The sequence below is a fragment of the Osmia lignaria genome, chromosome 2, assembly GCF_051020975.1.
Source record: "Osmia lignaria lignaria isolate PbOS001 chromosome 2, iyOsmLign1, whole genome shotgun sequence".
Taxonomy (NCBI): domain Eukaryota; kingdom Metazoa; phylum Arthropoda; class Insecta; order Hymenoptera; family Megachilidae; genus Osmia; species Osmia lignaria.
In genome coordinates this window covers 12,313,366-12,332,218 of record NC_135033.1, presented here as the reverse complement: position 1 = coordinate 12,332,218, position 18,853 = coordinate 12,313,366, and the positions used below count along the sequence as shown (strand labels likewise).

Here is an 18,853-nt window from a genome sequence, read left to right as displayed (position 1 = left end):
TATACCCGGTTCACGAACTCGCATGAAAATCATACTGATCGTGGATTAAGAGAGGAACTCGAATCGCGACTCGTGGTTATCTTCTTAGATCGGCCGTAGCGCGTGAAAATCTTCACCTTGATTGCTTCGTTATGATTACCATGATTAGGGATTTAATTAATATGCGTCTGTCTCTCTTTTCTTTTATTTATTTTCATGATTTCTGATGGGTTAGAATTAAAGAGATTTTCGAAGATCCAGATCCAGAATTTGACTCCTACTTAATTACAGATGTATTCTTAAAAATCTGTATCTTAAAATAGTAGATTTACCTCTCACGTGCGATGAATAATTGTAAGTTTTCAAACAAACCTATTTTACACTTCAATTATCAAACGAACGTGAATCGGATAGTTTGCAAGTAAATAAAAATTCAGCTGAATAGTATACGTAGGAAATTCATTGCCTCTTTTTGGTTGTACTACTAACACGAACGTAATTAGCACCGTTTTGCACGCTCCCTGTGTTTACCAAATTATTACGTTGTAACTGGTGACGCGTAGATCGAAGATTTCTTGGCTTCTTCTTCTTTTATTTGCTGCTGTCGGTGAACGATGATAAACGGGGTCTAAATGAAGATCAGAGAGTAGCAGATAACTGTGTTGAATATTTTTGAACCGTTTTGTACGATTATTTTTTGTCCCTCGCGATACTTGACGAGATTGCAGTAACAGGTTCGTGATAATAATCTGAAAAATGAAAATTTTTTTAAAAATCCTGCTGCAAAGTTAACACAGAACCTTTGTAAAGTAGTGAAAAAAAATAAACATTAGGTATTTTTAAAAATCAATTCATAAATTTAATGGTTATAATAATAACAGGACGAAGATCAAAAAGAAAAATTAAAACACTAATGAATCAAATGAAATTAATTGTTATACGATTTTACTTATTTGATTGTAATTGAATGAAAGATTGTTATGACGTTAAAACGGAGAAAAAGTGACTCGTTACGCTGCTGCAGTAAAGTAAACTGAAATTGTAACTAAAGTGGATAATAATGATCAGTTAATGAGGATCACGTCGACCATTAAATGAGAGTCAGGAGTAAAATCCATGGAATTCGTTTGGCTGACGCGTCCAAAGAAATTGGGTTTCATTCGTTAACCTTGCGTGCAAGTTCTGGGTCAGAGCATTCGAAAGAAATCCACACTTTCGATTCTATATACGAAACAACCAATTATACTCCATTCAGTTTTTATAATTTCATTCAATTCCTGACACGAACCAATATCTCCTAATTAGCTATTAGGTTAATAAGGTGCTATCTCGAATTGAGACTTTATCATTGAATTTTATTTTTATTTTTTTATATCTGCAATTAAGTAGACGCGACCTGTTTCACCGTTAAAAATTTCTCATCGTTTCCGTTTTCTGTTTTCGCGAGAATTGCGACAATGCCGTGGTAAAAAGAAGCGGGAACTACTGCCGGCCAATTTGACAGATACAAAACCGGAAGCAAAGCTCCCGGGACGTTCCTCTTACAAGAATCTCGTTCACGATCAATCCTTTAACCTTAATGAAGTCGTTTTTTGCGGCTCGTTAAGCGAAACCGTCCCGGGGAAATTAATTGCACCGGAGAAATGAGATGCGTCGATGGCCGACGAAATTTAAACGGCATGCGCCGGAAAGCGACAGTGCAAGAGGAATTTGTGCGTTCAGGAAGTGATAATCCTTTCGTAATGCAATCTATTTTCTTGGACTTTTTGCAAGCACCAGTAATTTAGCTAATTATTTAATGAAAACGTTGCAATTTATTCGATTCAATCATTCTAATTATTTTTGGCACAAATTAAAAAATAATTAAATAATCTTAGAATGAAATAAAAATAATTAGAAGGATTCAAAAATATTGTCTCCACAAAAAATTGTAATTTATTTTACTATTTTATAAACTATTATTTTACGCACAATATCAACTATTTCAGTCGGTGGAAAATAAATCGCATAACATTACATACGTAATAGGCCTTTTGAAGCTCGATTAACCAGAACCTCGAGAAAAACATGATCGACGATAAGGTCAACGTAAAACCGTACATTTTTTTTCGATCCGACAATTCAGTGTAAGTTATTATTTATGAAATGTCTCTTGTTATCGGCAGCATTATGAATTGAGACAGGGAACAAGTAAGCATAAGAATATCAGATTCATTCTTAATTGTTAAAAGAATTTTCCTTTGTCGTCCGATTGAATGGTGAACACACGTTTTATGCAATCGTAAATCACGATTGATTAGCCGATTGTTAATAACTTCTTGACGCGCTTTTGAACGAAATGAATTACCACGCGTCTATGCAATACGTCATATTTTACCTTGAATCACGGTTTCAATGCATTGCTATACAATTGATTTATATTTTCAATTTGACAAATTTTCAGATTTCCAAATATTCAAGTTCTCAATTTCTCAGATTTCCAAATTCTCAAATTCTCCAATTTTTCATTGACTAGACAATTGACTTTCTCTCCTAGGCAAGAAAGTAGAATGCACTCGCAAGTGTGACTACTGCATACGAGCATTCCTAACAGGGAATTATCGAGCTCCTGCTCTAGTATGGATTCATCCGTACACCCGCAGCAGCGTGTACTATTGGGACGATTACATTACCCGGTCGATGGTTATCGGTTCTCCGTACGCACGATTAAATTGATTTATGGATAATAGTTAACGGCGGTGTTTATTTGTAGTTCGTAGGTTGGCTGGACTGCCGTAAGAGAGTGGGTGAGCCCGCCGTTAGGAATTCGATGTTATCTGCTGACAGATACGAGATCGACCATTGCATGACGTGCTTTTTCTTTTTCCCCCTTTTTTTTTTTTTTCATTCTTTCATTACCCCGATCGCGGAGTTTCTTTATTTTTCACGAAGCCGATCGTACGTGCCGGTGGCAAGCGAAGAGGGAAGGGGAATATGACATAGAAAGAGACGTTGAGCTGGTAGATCGATAGATATCGGAATCTATAGGGAGGTAGGAAATAAACGGTGGGAGGTTTAAGTAGGATATAGGCGAGGTGCACACACGAGAATTCACGCAATTTGCATTATAAGGAGTTCGAGAAGTCACAGACCATTATCCACCGACACATGCTGGAAACTGTCTCTACGACGATATCGCGTCTGACTGGCGGAGATTATGCTCATAATAACCATTATGGTAACAAATGGGAACGAATAGGCGTGTGCGAGGAGAATTGAAAGGCGGCTAGTGATTAAGACACTGGGCAACGGCGATGCGCTTAATTAATAAAACGAATAGTAAAAATATATAATAATTTATTGATAGCATATCAGAATAAAAAAGGGTATTGGCTTGCAACGATTAACTCTAGGAAGTCAAAGGAAAGGGAGTTCATTGAACCATCAATTAATATTGATTTAGTAGGTACAGATATAAAAGAAAAAAAAAAAAAAAATATTTAGAATATTTGTCTTTACAAAAATTTAATATTTCTTAGAAACGATATTCATTACTATTGTATCCTTATCAATAGCATCAACAATATTCTATGCCGTTAAATAGATCCTATGCCCCAGAAATTATGCTTCACCAATTTTACGAGGAAGCTGACAACTTGGAACACGGCGAGCCGAATATAAATTCTAATATAATTATAAAAGGGACGACAAATCACCGACTGTTACGAGCCGGTGTAGAATTTACGACAGCCTGGCCCCAGTGTTCGCCCCGTTGTCGTAGATTGCTAGAGCAGTTACGATAATAATGATAAGAAATAGAAGCGTGTTGGCGAAACGCGTTGGCGATTTAACCCTTTCGACACGGTTGCCTCTGCTGCAACGAGACATATTTCTTTTTATTTCCATTTCATGATTTTGATAAATAAATTCTTTGTATCGAATGACTATAGTAGCGAAAGGTTTAATTGAGAAATAACAGTCAATTTTTTGCAAAGTCAGCCTAATTTCATTTCGCTTTTTTTTTTTCAATCACTTCCTGGTTAAATTTCAATCAAATTCAGCTACTTTTCTTAAATCAGAGCCCATGGTGTGACGAATCGCGTGTCTAACTCGAAGAAGCGGAACCGAGTCGGTGAACCCGCTCGAAGGACGCACAAAATTTTCAGATGAAGACGTTGCTCTAACGGGATCGCAAACGGCGCCGTTTCGATAATAATAGACGACCGAATGGTAACTAATAGTAGATAATTAATGGTGATTATGCGCGATCGAGGATGAACCGTGACTAGTTTGTTGATTGAAGCTTTCCCTGAAAACTCTGAATAATTATTAAGAAATACGATGTGATAGATTATCATAGAGATGGTATCATAGAAATTTTTCAATAATTGAAAAAAAAAGATTAAATTAAAATTACGCCAAATTTATAGACCACATTATTAAGCCTCATATATGCATACCTCGTTCGACTTTTACCAGAATTTTTTCTCATTGTTAATATTGAAATATGCGAGGAAGTATAATTGCAACGAGTTTGTAAATCAGCGAAGCAAGACTGAAAAAAGAGAAAGCCAAGACCCAGAAATGTTTGGTCTCTTCAACATCCACCGTAATACTAATCGCCCTCATTTATCTGTTTCTTGCCAATAAATGTTCGCATCACTTTCACTCCCTGTTATGGTTTCTTATTTTAACAGCGTACTTCCCCTGTCAAAATTATTTGTACACCAATCGGTATTATAATATCAATGCTAATTTATTTATCGAAACAGATGAGGTATAATATATTCTTATTATTTTCGAAACAGATTTAATTGATTATCTCTTAATGATTTACGCGGAAAATTTATTTCATAACTCAGATTTATTATTTATCGTAAAATCGCCTATTTTAGAGTTATGCTACTTCTTTCGAATGTTCTCTATTATAAAAGAATCGTGACGCGGTTCAAAGAGCAGCCATGCGCGTCAAAAACTGTTTGTCGTGGTTCTCGAAGCTATAACAGACCAACTTCTTCTTTTTCCTTCCCTGGTTCACGTAATTTCCACGAATCTCGACAATTACAGGTGAAGGAAAAAAAGTTTGACCGGTGGCCAGACTTTCGAAATTCAATTACAACCCAGATACACGACAATTGTAATTGTGGACCATTCATAGTTTCTATTATAAGAATAACCTTATTTGGTTTAATTAGAAATTGGAGATACGTAAAAATTTTAATAATATATTACATGGAAATTCTTTGATGAAATTATACCTACTATTAAAAATCAATTCTATCAATAAAAATCGATAACGTAATGATATACTTCCGATACTTAATCACTTCAAACCATTCACTATAGATATCACAGTGTAATAAAACGTGTTGAACATCATCGATCGAATATATTTTAAAATTACCAGCAATTCACCGTCAGGCGTGTTTGTAAAAAAATTGTAAATTATTAATCGGTACGTTAATTCACGGAACCGTTGAATGTGAATTCTAACGGTGATAATCTTTCTTTTGTCTTTAGTCGAATGAGGAATATTGATATAAATCGAACGTTATATTGGTCACGGCTGTAGCGAACAGGAGGATACTAATTGCTGAAGAGAAACGCGATAATTGGCGTGAAAAAGTTTCTTTGGTCGGAACGAGAAAACGAGTTCGCGTGGCAGCGATGATGATTATTATTAAAATGAGATTCGATAGTGAAATAAAAAGTTGAATCATCATGGAGTGGGGTGGAAATGTTTGAGTACAAGTCGGCTGATTGGTATTCGGTGCTATCTCTCTGTTGCGAATCTTTAAGCAAGTTAATCGCTGTAATATTTGAAGCCACAAATTCTTGAAACTCTTGGAAACTTTTAGGAATTTAATTGCTTTCGGAATCTTGGAATATTATTGGTTCTTGGAAATGAAGGACCTGCAACAGTATCTAAATTTTACGTTAATTGTATCATTAATTCATGTTATTTTCTGGAGAACTTAATCGTGGTGGATAAAATGTTTTAATAATGGGAGGAATATTAATATCGTTATTTGTTAAATTGTTTAGAAATTATATAGAAATATTATAATATTTCATTAATAATAATAGCAACGTTAATATTAGCAAAATTTTTAATTACCACATTTCCGTAGATTTTAATTGTTAAATAAGAACAACCAAGTGACCCAATATTTTATTAAAGAACCACTATCTACAGTCGTATTCATGCATAACCATCCCACATTTCCGAGATGAAATATTATAGAAATCAATAATAGTACACGTCTAGGGGGAATGAATTGCAAACTACGTTTCAAGTCGATGGAAAAAATAACATCGAGTCGAATTGCAAGTAAGCGGTATTTCGACGTTCTTCAACAACGAATATCGTTTGTTTGACGGCTGAGTTATAACCTGCAGCCCATCTTCGAGACGTTACATCGAGATAAGAGGAAATAAGGTTGATTTCCACGGCCAACTTGCAACTAGGTTATTATTTATTCGCAGTTCCGTTTCCAGATAATCGCTACTCCACCTTCGTATCATCGCAATAAACGCCCATCAGAATTTCTATCACTCAGATTGCTTCTCCTAAACTGAATAGAAATTGTATTTTTCTTAAAATTCACGTTTCAACAGTCTCCATTTTCCTCTCGTCTTCCTTCATTGGAAATCTTAAGAAAATTCCATTAAATCAGAATTGTTCATCTTGATGACCCTTGACTCACGGTTCCACCGACAGGTTCACTTATACTATTATATCTTCGATAATTACCTGACGTATAATCAAGAAACCATATAGCCAAGGCTAATTGGCAACAGACGAAAAAATTCTAATTGTCAACCATGGTATGTCCGTAACCATCCATGGAATATGCTTGAATAACTTCTTCGCGATGCATTGTGGCAGAGTACCGTAACACTAATTACAATTTACCCGTGGTCCGGAATTAAATGGAATTAAAATTCAATATTCTTCTTCCATCAGCTCCAATGTGCAATCTAGTGGCCCTGTTGCCTGCTCACGAACGTAATTACTCGGTGTACGTATATTTATTAGGAAGATGATATTCGGAATAACGGTGGTCATCGTGAATAAAAAAAAATTGATACTTTAACCCTCTCTAATCGGGGGGCGGATCCGAAGGGCGCGATGGGGGTAATCACCTGTTTAAAATTAAAAAAACTTTGTGAAACACAATTATTTTTACCAGTTGAAATTAATATTTTTTTGCTAAACTGACAGCTTTGTAAATAGCTAGCCAGACTAGGAAATTAATTTGTCCGTGATAACACGAAACGGTATCAAGCAATATAGAGCCCTAAAAATTACAACAATGGAGCTACAAAGTTCCTTCTTCATTCTTCATCTGTCTTGCTCTCATGACTTCTACAAATTACCATCCTATTTAGAACACTGTACCGCTTTCTCAAAAAGGAGCAAATAAGTTAAGCAAGAAAGTACAGAAGGTATACATTGTCAATGTTAATTGAATCTAGAAATACTTAGGTTTCATGGTACACTTGTAATTAATATTCTGCTAATGTTACAGTATTAGAAAGAAAGGTTCTTATTGTAACTTAATATCAAATCGTTATATTAAAGTATTTTGATAGTGAAATTTTGTTTCAATTTAAAATTACAAATTTTATGGGCATTAATTTTCATAAAACATCTAGATAATTAAACATCACAGGTGATTGAGAACTTTAACTCGCGTTTCAAATTGAAATCTAATGATTGTAACAATTATAAAATTACAATAGGAAATCAAAAATAAAAAGATAGTTGAGGTAATTGACTTAGAAAAGAAGAGATTCCTCGAACGAAATTAGAGAAAGCGTACATTAACATAGCCCAGATCTCCAAGAGATTGTAAACCATTTAATTTGCAAAATGAATAATTTAATGATGGGCGATTCATATCTTGAAATTTATTTTAATTCAACACATTAAATAGTGTAACAATTATTTGCATATTTTTAGTTATGCCAATAGTAGCAACATAATACTTTATTAAATATAATTTTTCAAATTGCAAAAATTTCGATTAGAAAATTCAAGACTCCTACTGTATCTCTATTATCAGTCATTAACTCCACGATCAAATCACAATGATATCGGATCAAGGTTTTCCGCGGACGTGCAAACTTGTCGAGAGGAAGGCTGTCACGTTAAATGCAACATTAGATTGGTCATGTGTGTGCTCGTTGCAAGCGTGCAATTATAAAATGTTAAAAATTTACAACCGACACGTACGCTGCTTGACGGTGTGCGAACGTAATTACACAGGTGGATACAGGAGGTATGTATGTACCTACCAGTTCTCGGTAGCCGTGGCAGGGTGGCAGGCCGATAAATGGCCAACAGAGTTTGTCGTTGCACGGCGTATCACGGTTTCTGTTCTAAATGCAAATCTAACCAGTGCGAAACAAAAAAGTCGGCTTATCTGTGTGGATCTAAAAAACGGACCGCGACCGATCGCTAATGCTCGCGGTTAGCCGACAACAGGTGATAAAACACCGCCATTGGATTTATGAAATCACCAAATGACGACGGACAATAAATATCTATTCGCAATAGATGATACGGGGACGGGAAGTTAGTTAAATAGAAACGCAATTATTATTATTAGTAACAGTAAGAATAATAATAAAATACCTTTATTTCAAATCTTAACGTAACATTTGATTTATCTAATTATTAGAAAATTAGAAAAAATTATCAAGTCGGATCATCTATTTATAAATAGATATTCAACACGGTCTAAAGACTCTATCAGTTTGACCGGATCGCGAACAAGCGTGAGTTCGTAAACGAACGTGTAATTAGAAAAAACGAACGAATTTACTTTGAACCGTGTTGCCCGACTATCATTAGAGGAACATCTGTTAAAGGCATACATTTACTTATCATCGAGAAGCAAGCATTCGAACGTCTATTATCAGCATTATTATCTTGATGTTGGCTCTTCGCCTTCTGTTCGAACAATTTCTCGACAGCTGAAGCTTATTTCCGCCGAGAAACTATATCAGATTATGCGTATCTCTGAACAAGTATTGCATCTATTGGAGCGAAACTAGCAGTTACTGGTTTTATAATAAAAAATATCGAAATCAGTAATTATTTTAATAACGATTCTCTCTTTTGACACTTTAGCAAATTGTTTATCATATCGGTTTTTTGTACGAATCATTTAATTTATTCGTTTTAGTATTTCATACGGTTCTTGAAACTTTTATATCAGTAACTTTCAAAAAGCATTCCTCGAATTATAACTTCAACGAATTTTCACAAGCTCCCTCGAATCTTCGCCGCATTAATAAAAGTCGTAAACACTTAACTGCGAAGTACATCCATTACGCTTGCTGAATACTAAAATCCGCAGGAAAGATATTGAAATCGACAGGATGGAACGCGGCGTAATGGACAGTTTAAGAGTGAGACTAAATTGCAGGTTGCGTGAAAAGGGTTGCGTTGATTTATTACTGCCTCGGTATTTTTCGACAATTTTGTCGCCTTTTTATTGACCGGCCAACTGTGACATTTCTATCGTCTTCTGCTTTCACAATAAAAGAGAAAAAAATGGTACAAAATTTGTTTAAGTACCATTTTACGGTATTGATGAATGGAAGGAAATTTGCTTTGCAACATATAATAACAACATTGGTCAAAACGAAAATGAAGCAAGATGGAGAGTAAAATACGCCGTTCCAATTACCCAGCGATCAATAATAAACTGAAAAGGAAGTGCGTGTGTTTTTTTATCGTCTTCTCGCATCCGTGTAAGTGCTCCTTTGGTATAATTAAGCACCGACGTACGTGTATACGTACACACGGCGGAGAGACGTCGAAACTGGGTCTTGTCAAGGAAGTGGTTTATGTGTTGCACGTGCACCGGCGTAACACCGTGCCGTACGTCCATTAATATACGTGCCTTATGAATACGATACCTGGACAAGCTAGAATTTCGACTCGCCAAGGAAACCCGTGCAACTTCATGGGAAACTGGGCCCGCGCGAAACCAACAAGGATGCGCGAATATTTCTGGTGCTTCCTGGCCTTGATAATCGAGAATTGCCATTTATTAATCATGAGGCACCTTGCTATTGTACATAGAATAAATTTGGACCTTTTTGCGATAAAATTTGCCTAAAAATGGCCCTTTCAAATGACATGTACAATATTGAAATTCATCCATTCATCGTAAAATGGATCACCAGCGGATCAACGTTTCTTCGTATCAATTTCGATCTGAGGTACGAAACTGTCGGATAGTACCGTTAACGTAAAATCACGTGTTTGCAACGGGCCTATGCACTTGCCGCGAAAAAGGAGGAAGGAAAGTGAAAGTATCGAGGGAAACCTTAACAATGTTTCCACGTTTATGCTGAGATTGTCAAGGTTGCCCGATCAACGTGGCGAGGCTCCGTTAGAATTTTATCTGCCGATCGTTAGAACGGATGCTTTTTCAAATCGAGTCCTATCGAAACTCTAGATCGCGTGAAATTATTCATAAACCTTACACGATACGGTGTGGGTGAGAGATCTCTATTGTTGCTACCTGAAGTTGCTAAAAACTTGAGGAATGGTGTCACGTGAGTTTGCACGGAAATCGTACGATTTTAAAGTCCAAGGACGATTAAGATAATGGAGTTTGAGATGAAAAAAGAATGGGAGAAAATCTATTAGGAAGAGGAACCGTAGAGTTATGGTGGTAGTACCGGAGCTCGCCGCCAGATGGAACCGCAGCTTCGACTTTCTCGCAAGTACTCGTCCAACAATTCATCCAAACACATACATCATCCAATCCTGAGTGCATATATCATTGAAATAGAGACCATCTGCTTAGTGATAAAGCAAGAAAATGCTGGTGTGTACTTCTAAAAATGATTAAGCGCCCAGAGATCGATCAAGGAAGATTCCATCTAGCAAACGCAATACCGTTTCAAACGATCATCAAACTGGTTAGAGAAGTCGAGGAAGTATATATACGAGACGTAGATCTCTCACGGATCTCGAGTTCGCTCATCTTTCGCGTGGATCGAGGTCTGCGTCAAGGACTGGCAGACAGCCAGGACTCCTCTCGAGATGATCCCTGGTGTTGGCAAGCGGAGCGGCTTCCTCGTGCACGTGTTCGTGTGCCTGTTCGTTTGTATCGGCGCGTGACGCAACCAGATTCCAGATTCTGCTGGGGGATCGAGTTTTGCGGATGCTATCGGCTAACGGTCGCTTGTACACGCGTCTTATCCGGGATCCTCGACAGTTTACAAGTGACGTCAGCGCCAGTGAATGGAACCGAGAGCCGAGAGAACACGATGCTTGGAAAAGCTGAGGTATCGAGGTAACAGAAGGCGAACATGGATTCCTTCTTTATCTACTATTAGGCCGAGTTTGCATTGGGTAATTAGTCGAGCCAGTAGATATACCCCTAACTCCCATATAACAAAGACGTGAAATCCTCTGGCTAAGAGTAGGTTCAGAGTTTAGAGGGAGGATCCTCCCATTATGTGTCTTCAGTCCTTAAAGGACACCTAAACTTTTCTAACTTCTAAGGGTCTTCAATTAGGTTCAGAGTTATAGTGTGGTCGTAAATGAATAAGTATTTTACAGACGATTTTTAGTAGAGTATTGGTGATTATTTATTACTTTCAATACGCACCGTACATATGTTACCCATTAGAAATAAATAAATTCCTGCATAAACAAATATTATTCTAACGATAACAGTTCTTACGTTCGTTAAACAAAACGTATATTGAAAATATAAAAGAATACTAAATTACTATGGTATATTTTATAAAATGGTTAACAGCCATTTATGTTTTGAAATTGAAAAATTTTGATTAGACTGTTTGAGTATAGAAAAACTTGACATAATACTTATCCTTTTCTTCGTGTTTTTTGTTTTGACGTATATAACAAGAATAAATTATAGTAAGCGATACAAATTAGAATTTTTCTTCTCACTCGATGAAAATTAAATACGATCATTGGATGATCCTTATCGGCACTCAAATGTTTACACACGGCCAGAAATATCACGAAACTCACACACATTTGGTTTCTCGCATAGCACTAATGAATGTTCTCATAATTATCTGAAAAACTTCTGAATTAGTCATTACGTGTGACAACAGAATTTTAATTTTACACTTAAAATTAATACTCTGCGAAAAGTACCTAATTATTCTCTTTCTATAAGATAAAAAACACAACGAACAACTCTCGCATACATTCAAATCTCACTCGTTCATTAACCCTTGAATGGCGGACCATAGGGAGACCCCTAATTCTAATTCAATTTTGCACTACATATTATTATCATTGTCTAAATTTCACACTGTTCCCTTAAAATTAATGCTTCCAATATATTAAATCCTTTCATTAACAAATTGTACTTTTAATTTCAATTTAATATCCTTGTACAAATTTTATAAGTTTGTGTCTCGATTGACCCAGACTCCGCCGTTCAAGGGTGAAATTTAGGAAACATTGGTAAAGTTGTAGAGTAGCACTAGTATAGTGAAGTAATAGAAGAATATTACTATTAGAATTACTAGACGCACTCTACCAATGCAGCCCAAATTACTAAAACGAAACCCGCTCAAAACAAATAAAAAAAAAAAGAACGAGTTTAGGCGGAATTCTCAGCCGTATTCTGTGGGGCATTGGGAGTGCGGAAAACTCCGCTGAAAAGAATGGTACGCATTGGTTTATCATAAATTAGGTAAACGAACGGATGATTGGCATCGAAAACGGCCGGTTGCAATGGCCGACCAGAACGGAAGGTGTAGAGAGCAGTAGCGGCTGCTGCTGTGGTACCCTCCTCGGTGACTTCGATGCGTGCCCGATGCACAGCATCACCAAGAGACAAGGGCGTTTCACCGTCTTCGACAAAACCACGAAGATTTGCCATGTTGGGCATCAATAATTCGCCTGCGCCGATTGCGTGCAACAACGTTCCCAACGGAAGTTCCTTTTCTACTTCGAATCGTGGTAGAATGACTTCGACTTGTTGAGGAGGGATACCGGAATCCAAAAGGTCGCGAAGTTCCGCGGATCCTGCCTCGGTTGAAATGCGTTCGATCAGCTGACGTACTCCATCTCGCTCGTTCGATTTCTGTTTATCGTCCATGGATCTTGCGGTAGCGAACGGAGGGAGCAGGACGAACATCGATACTTGCTCGCCTTTGTAAGGCAACTCTAACACGTGGGCGCCGAGCACTTCGGAAATCACTGGAAAAGGTACACAATTTTTGAAAATGGAAAAGACGCTCTAGCTTTACGTATGCTTGAAACAATCTATAATTCTGAACTTACCATGGTTGAAGTTTCCTTCTTGTCGCATGAACGTAGCCATGGAATGCTGCGAACCGGAAGTATAAAAGAGGTCCTTCTTAGAATTAGCCACATCGAAACGACTCAACCAGGGTCCTTTGAAGTAAACTGCATTGGCTAATACTAAGTCAGTGTCTTCGGTGACACTATCGGAAGAGAGAAGATCACGAATATGTCCTTTCGTCATGTTACTGACCCATTCATTGATATGATCGCGTACAGCGCCAGGGTTTGTACGGAAATCGGTTTTCTCCAATTGATCGCCGAACAGATCCAGCATACATTCTCGTACTTTTCTCGCGTTTGATATCCATAATCTATTTGCTGATCTATATTCATAATCAGCCGATCCATTGTTCTAAACATAGATATAAAAAAAAAAAAGATGAATTTTACTGTATGTATTTTTGCGAATCGATGAAAAGAAACTGAAGTCATCTTGCTTTTGAACCAAACAAATGATTATTTTTGAATGAAATTTTGAATGAATGAATAAATGATAAATGGATATCGTATTGCATATTCATGCACAGAAAACTGAACTGTTAAGAGTAACATGGTCGATACTAGAAAAAAAAAATTACATAAGAAACTTTATTACAGAGTGTCTGGAAAACATTACTGTAATTTTAGACTTGAATGACTTTAGAATGATAAATGATACAAATTATCAATTAATTATAAGAATTAAATAATTTCTATTTTCAATTTCCAAAAGTTTATGGTACCAAAATATCTCTGACTCCATTTGACTCGACTGATGAAAGCAAAAAAGGAAAAAATAATTGGACATCCGGCCAAATATCGCGATCATGTGGATTGCCTTGGAATACTTGTTAACTCGAACGATAATGATGCAATCCGAAGTCTTCTCACCTCTGAGCTTTGTTTAACGGAGTTCTCGAAGGCATAGTATCTCTGCACATCGACCTTGGAGAGATCGATTGGTATATGCAAAGCTTTCCTCAAGGATTCCTCGGTGGTGCCTCGAGCACCGAAGTACGCCAAGGTCAATGCTTGATGAAGACTGTGAGGACTGTAGAAGATATTGTCACTCGGCTCGATTTGCACCGTTTTCTTCAGGGTGTCGAGGGCGAAACCGAAACGAGAATCGGTCACTCCCTCCCTCGACTTTGCGTTCATGGTCGGAGGATTGTCGTTTCCGGTGAGACATTGTGCTGAGACGGTGTTTAACAAGAACACCGCTGCTAACGCCGACGTTAACTGGAAAGATAATAATGAATTAAGATATTTAAAGAAGCATAGTTCTCACAATTCTATTGTCATGCCGTGTTTAGTCATCGATAAAAATAACAATTCAAATTAGGTACCGAATATATAGAAATTGAATGCTACAGAATGTTTTATACCTAATGGGCGGATAAACGACAGAAGGAAAGAAAAATGATCGTAAATCAAACGTGAAACGTGAAACTAAAACGTGCGTGACCCGAGGCATGTTGACTGTGAGTGCAACGCGTGCATTGATTGCGCAAACTTAAATTACACCTTACGAAAACATTTGCGGACGTCTCAAGTAATTTCCTGTGTCGTTGCGAAATTTCCCAAGTGAACGACATTTCAAGCCTATTTCATGATTACAGTTTAGCCATGCAACTGACCGTGTAAAACGAAATCTAAACGCGCAATCTGTCCTTGTCCAAGAAGTATAAGGCTCCAGTTTAAAAGCTTCAGTCCTTTTATTGTGATGTAAGTATACTTTTGATTGGATAAAAATATTTCAAGGAAGGTACTTTCACGATGATGCTAAGAGAAAGCAATATTTTACCGGAGATGAGAAGTGAAAAAAAAAGAAGAACAGGCACAAAAAGAAAGCAGTTTCATTCTGTATTAACATCTCGCAGATATATTCAGTTTCTTTTTATAAATTTGCCTGGCCATGACCTTAACATATAATTTTAATGCGAATTTCTAAATCAGTGTGGACGAGGTCAACGTGATATCAAAAAATAAATCACTTTACACGTCATCCGTATCTGTGACATTTCTGTTCTAAGCATGGGAAGAATTTCGTGTAGGAGTCACGGTCTGATTACTTACTAGCTATTTTGCAATTTTAGAGGCATTAGATACATGTATTTTGGCTTAGACCAGTTTTCTAATCTTTGTAGAGGTAAAGAATGGAATTAGAATTCCCTATATAGAATTTCCCACAAATTAAAAATGTATACTATCGTTAAAATATTTGTCATCGTATTAGTAAATTCACTTTATTTTTTACTAAATTGTTACTGATTAATAAAATATTTATAGTACGAAAGCAAATGCTGAAAAAATGGGGTTTGACGATGTAATCGTGAAATTAGTGAAAAGTGTACGAATGTGGGACGAAAGAGAAGCAAACGAGCGTACGAGTGAAAGCAACGAACAAACCGTGACATCATAGAGTCCGGCTTTCTTGTCTGAAATTAACGTATGACGAGTATCGTATGACGAAAGTGAGAGAAAACACCACACCTGTATGTTTGTTTCTGATGTGACAATTTCGCACGTGGAAAAGTCGTCTGATTATCCCGTTTCAGTTTCTATTTATGTAAACAGTAGCCAGGGATTTTACGTAATTTCGTATGCAACTTTTCAGTTCCTCCTTTGACAGCCATCAATTTCACTCTATTTTCATATTTCCAATGACATCTTTGTCAGGAAATAGCTTATTGAACGAAGACTTTCGAATAACGACACGTAGTTTCATAATTATCTTCTCTTGTTAATTAATTTTTCTACCTTTTTCCTAATCACTACATTTCAACAACAATACCTCATCACCTCTGTCACAAATTAAAAATTGAATTTGAAAGTATTTTTAACCCAGCGACGACTACAATTTATTCACAATTTTGCGAATATATAAGAATTCACGAAATGGCTTTAAAAATCTATCAATGCCAACGAAAACACACAACGAATCACAAATAAATTCTTTGTTCGGGTACGTGTGCGGTATAGCAAACGGAACACGTACTGCATATGTAATCAATAAACTGATGTCCAAACATAACAGAATTAAACACAAATTATCATCAGTAGTGACTGAAAACCAGAACTACGTTATTTGTCCTTTGTTAGCGATCGTTGCAAATAGTGCAATTTCCTTGTTGCATTGATTTATTACCTTTCCAAAGAAGTAAAAATAAATGGAGAATCCTATTCGGAGTTGTCCTTCGTCATTCGAAGAAGAATGATAGGAATTCTAAGCAAACAACGTCGTCAGTTTTATATAACAAGGTATTGGACGAGAAAAATATAAAAACTTGTAGACAGAAACGGGGAAAAGTGCGAAAAATGTATGCAATGAGATAAGTTATCGCGGTTGCGGTGAGAACCTCAGGGGTCATCCGTTATATGGAGCGTTTATTGATGGTAAATTGAAAATTTACAACCAGAATATTTGGAATTTAACTGAGGTTTATTTGATTTAGTATTATTGAAATAATATAATAGAAAATACTAAAAAGTAACAATATCAATACATTGTCATTAGAGCTACAACAATGGAATTTTAGAATCACTATTAGAGTTACAATAATAAAATTTAATTAGTATTATTGAAGTTACAGTAGTAAAATTCTACTATTATTGTTAGACCTGCAACAACAAAATTCTATCATCACAATTAAAAGTATAAAAATAAAATTCTATCAATTTTGTTAATTAATCAACTTCCAAATGATGATCACTCACCGGTTTAAAAAACATTTCGTAGATGAAGTTGTACCCAAGTGAAACTCTTGTAAAGTAACGAAAAAACGTCCGATTGTTTCTCACAACGAAGCTGGACTGAAATACTGAGTGAAAAGCGGAGCCGGGATGCCTTGAACTGGCTCCTCGACCAGTTGTTCCCCACCACTCTGAGTTCACATACTCACGAGTCAGTGTCACATTTATTCATCGAACACGGAATCCTTTTCACAGTGTCTAACCAGTATACACATACATAACGATAGGTCGTTACTTCTACGATGTTGGAAATGCCCGGTTGTAATGTGTTTCATTGTCAGGAAATCCCGTGTACAGACGGTGGGGACAAAACACGTCACGATTGGAAATCGTTGATACAGTTCAACGTGTTAAATAAACGTTATTGAAAAAGATCATTTTATTATTATTTTCACTGCTTCGTAAGAGAAGACTCCCGTTCAATAACCCGTTACTTTGCGTTATGAAAGAAAAAATTAAGTGGCGAGCATTGATATTTGAACGCCATGAGATTTAAATAATTATTCAGGAATTTATGACCATTTGTGATGATAATTTTCTCTTTCATTAGTGAATGAGTTTCAATTTCGTAAATATTTTCCTATGAGAAATAATTTGTATCATGTGGACGAACGTAACTTCGACACGATGGATTAATACAAAATTTTGAGACGTATATTACACATTGAATAAACACAATTAATAGTAATTGAGATAAAAATGATAGATAAAGACTATTATATAAAGAGACCTAAGAGTTCAGAGTATAAAACATTTATCCTAAACACATATTTGACTGTCGAAACTTTGACGTTTCAGGGAACTCCAAACTATAGGTTTACTTTGAAGTCATCTGTAATAAATCTTAAAATTTTTAGTAGATAAAACTCTGATACAATCATTCTCAAAGCATTAAACCACCTGTGAAACTTTGTCCAAATAACACAATACGTTGTTTTAACATTTTTTGTGATGTATGCACGCAATCGTTGATGATTAATACTGTTGCAATTAGCTCCAGAAAAAAGTAACGTATTTGGTCTTTTTTTACTTTGTTCCATTAAACTTTGTTTTACCTGCATTCAATATTGTTCAACCTAGGAATGGCGAGACAGAGATAATTTAATTTTATCTTTAGACTTTCTTTCATATCCTAAATTTTCCGGGGTTCTCCCCATTTTCCCATTTTTAAAGTTCTCAACGTTTCCCAAGTTTCTATGTTTTCTAAATACCAAATCGCTTCTTCACAAAATTTCTTTACCCAATCTCTCTGCAAATATGAAAAACCATGACACCCAGGTATAATGACAAATATGTGAAAGTAAGTTTTTCCATTGTCAACGTTGGCCAGAAGCCAGAGAAAGTTAACCAAAAGAAATCAATCTACCGGGTCGAAATCGTTGAAGGGTTAAATGGTTATAACTAGAACAATCAAGAGATCTATCTTGAGCCTCGTCAGAACTAATTAAGCAATTACTACTCCTTGTTTTTAGGTTTGCTTCTCACTAAATTAAGTGAGGAAATTAAATTATTTCTTGCTCTGTAACTATAGTATGTAACAAACGTAAAGTATAGTCTAATTTACAATTCGACTAATCTATTTTATATTATTAACAATCTTTTATTGTAATTTAAATGAATTTTTTAAGTTTTACTTTACTTGATCTTACCTGTAAATATTCCATGAACATCTTCGATCCCAATCAACAGCTTTTCCAGATGAATTACACTAAATTATTGGTTAAACTTCTTGACTTAATTACAGTTTTTCATATAAAATTACAATTGCTCTAGCTCGATGCTTTTGAATTCAGTTCCAAACGAAAATGCAGCCTCAGATTTCTCTTTCGTATGCAT

General features: G+C 36.0%; 1 protein-coding gene and 1 long non-coding RNA gene across 4 annotated transcripts in view; one reads left to right on the top strand and one right to left on the bottom strand.

Moving 5' to 3' along the window:
* Positions 1 to 18,853, top strand: part of LOC117606971 (uncharacterized) — a 107,954-nt gene that overhangs the window by 78,476 nt on the left and 10,625 nt on the right. The window lies entirely within an intron of this gene.
* On the bottom strand, positions 11,810 to 18,806 carry LOC117606960 (serine protease inhibitor 88Ea). 2 transcript variants are annotated; one of them, XM_034330053.2, is made up of 4 exons: positions 18,667 to 18,806; positions 14,156 to 14,503; positions 13,262 to 13,637; positions 11,810 to 13,177 (listed from the first exon to the last, which is right to left on the bottom strand). In XM_034330053.2, exons 1-4 carry the CDS (start codon positions 18,685 to 18,687, stop codon positions 12,576 to 12,578), a joined length of 1,347 nt encoding a protein of 448 aa, XP_034185944.1. In that variant the 5' UTR covers positions 18,688 to 18,806; the 3' UTR covers positions 11,810 to 12,575. The 2 variants fall into 2 exon arrangements, with proteins under 2 accessions (XP_034185944.1, XP_034185945.1); XM_034330054.2 differs by lacking the exon at positions 18,667 to 18,806 and adding an exon at positions 16,982 to 17,140.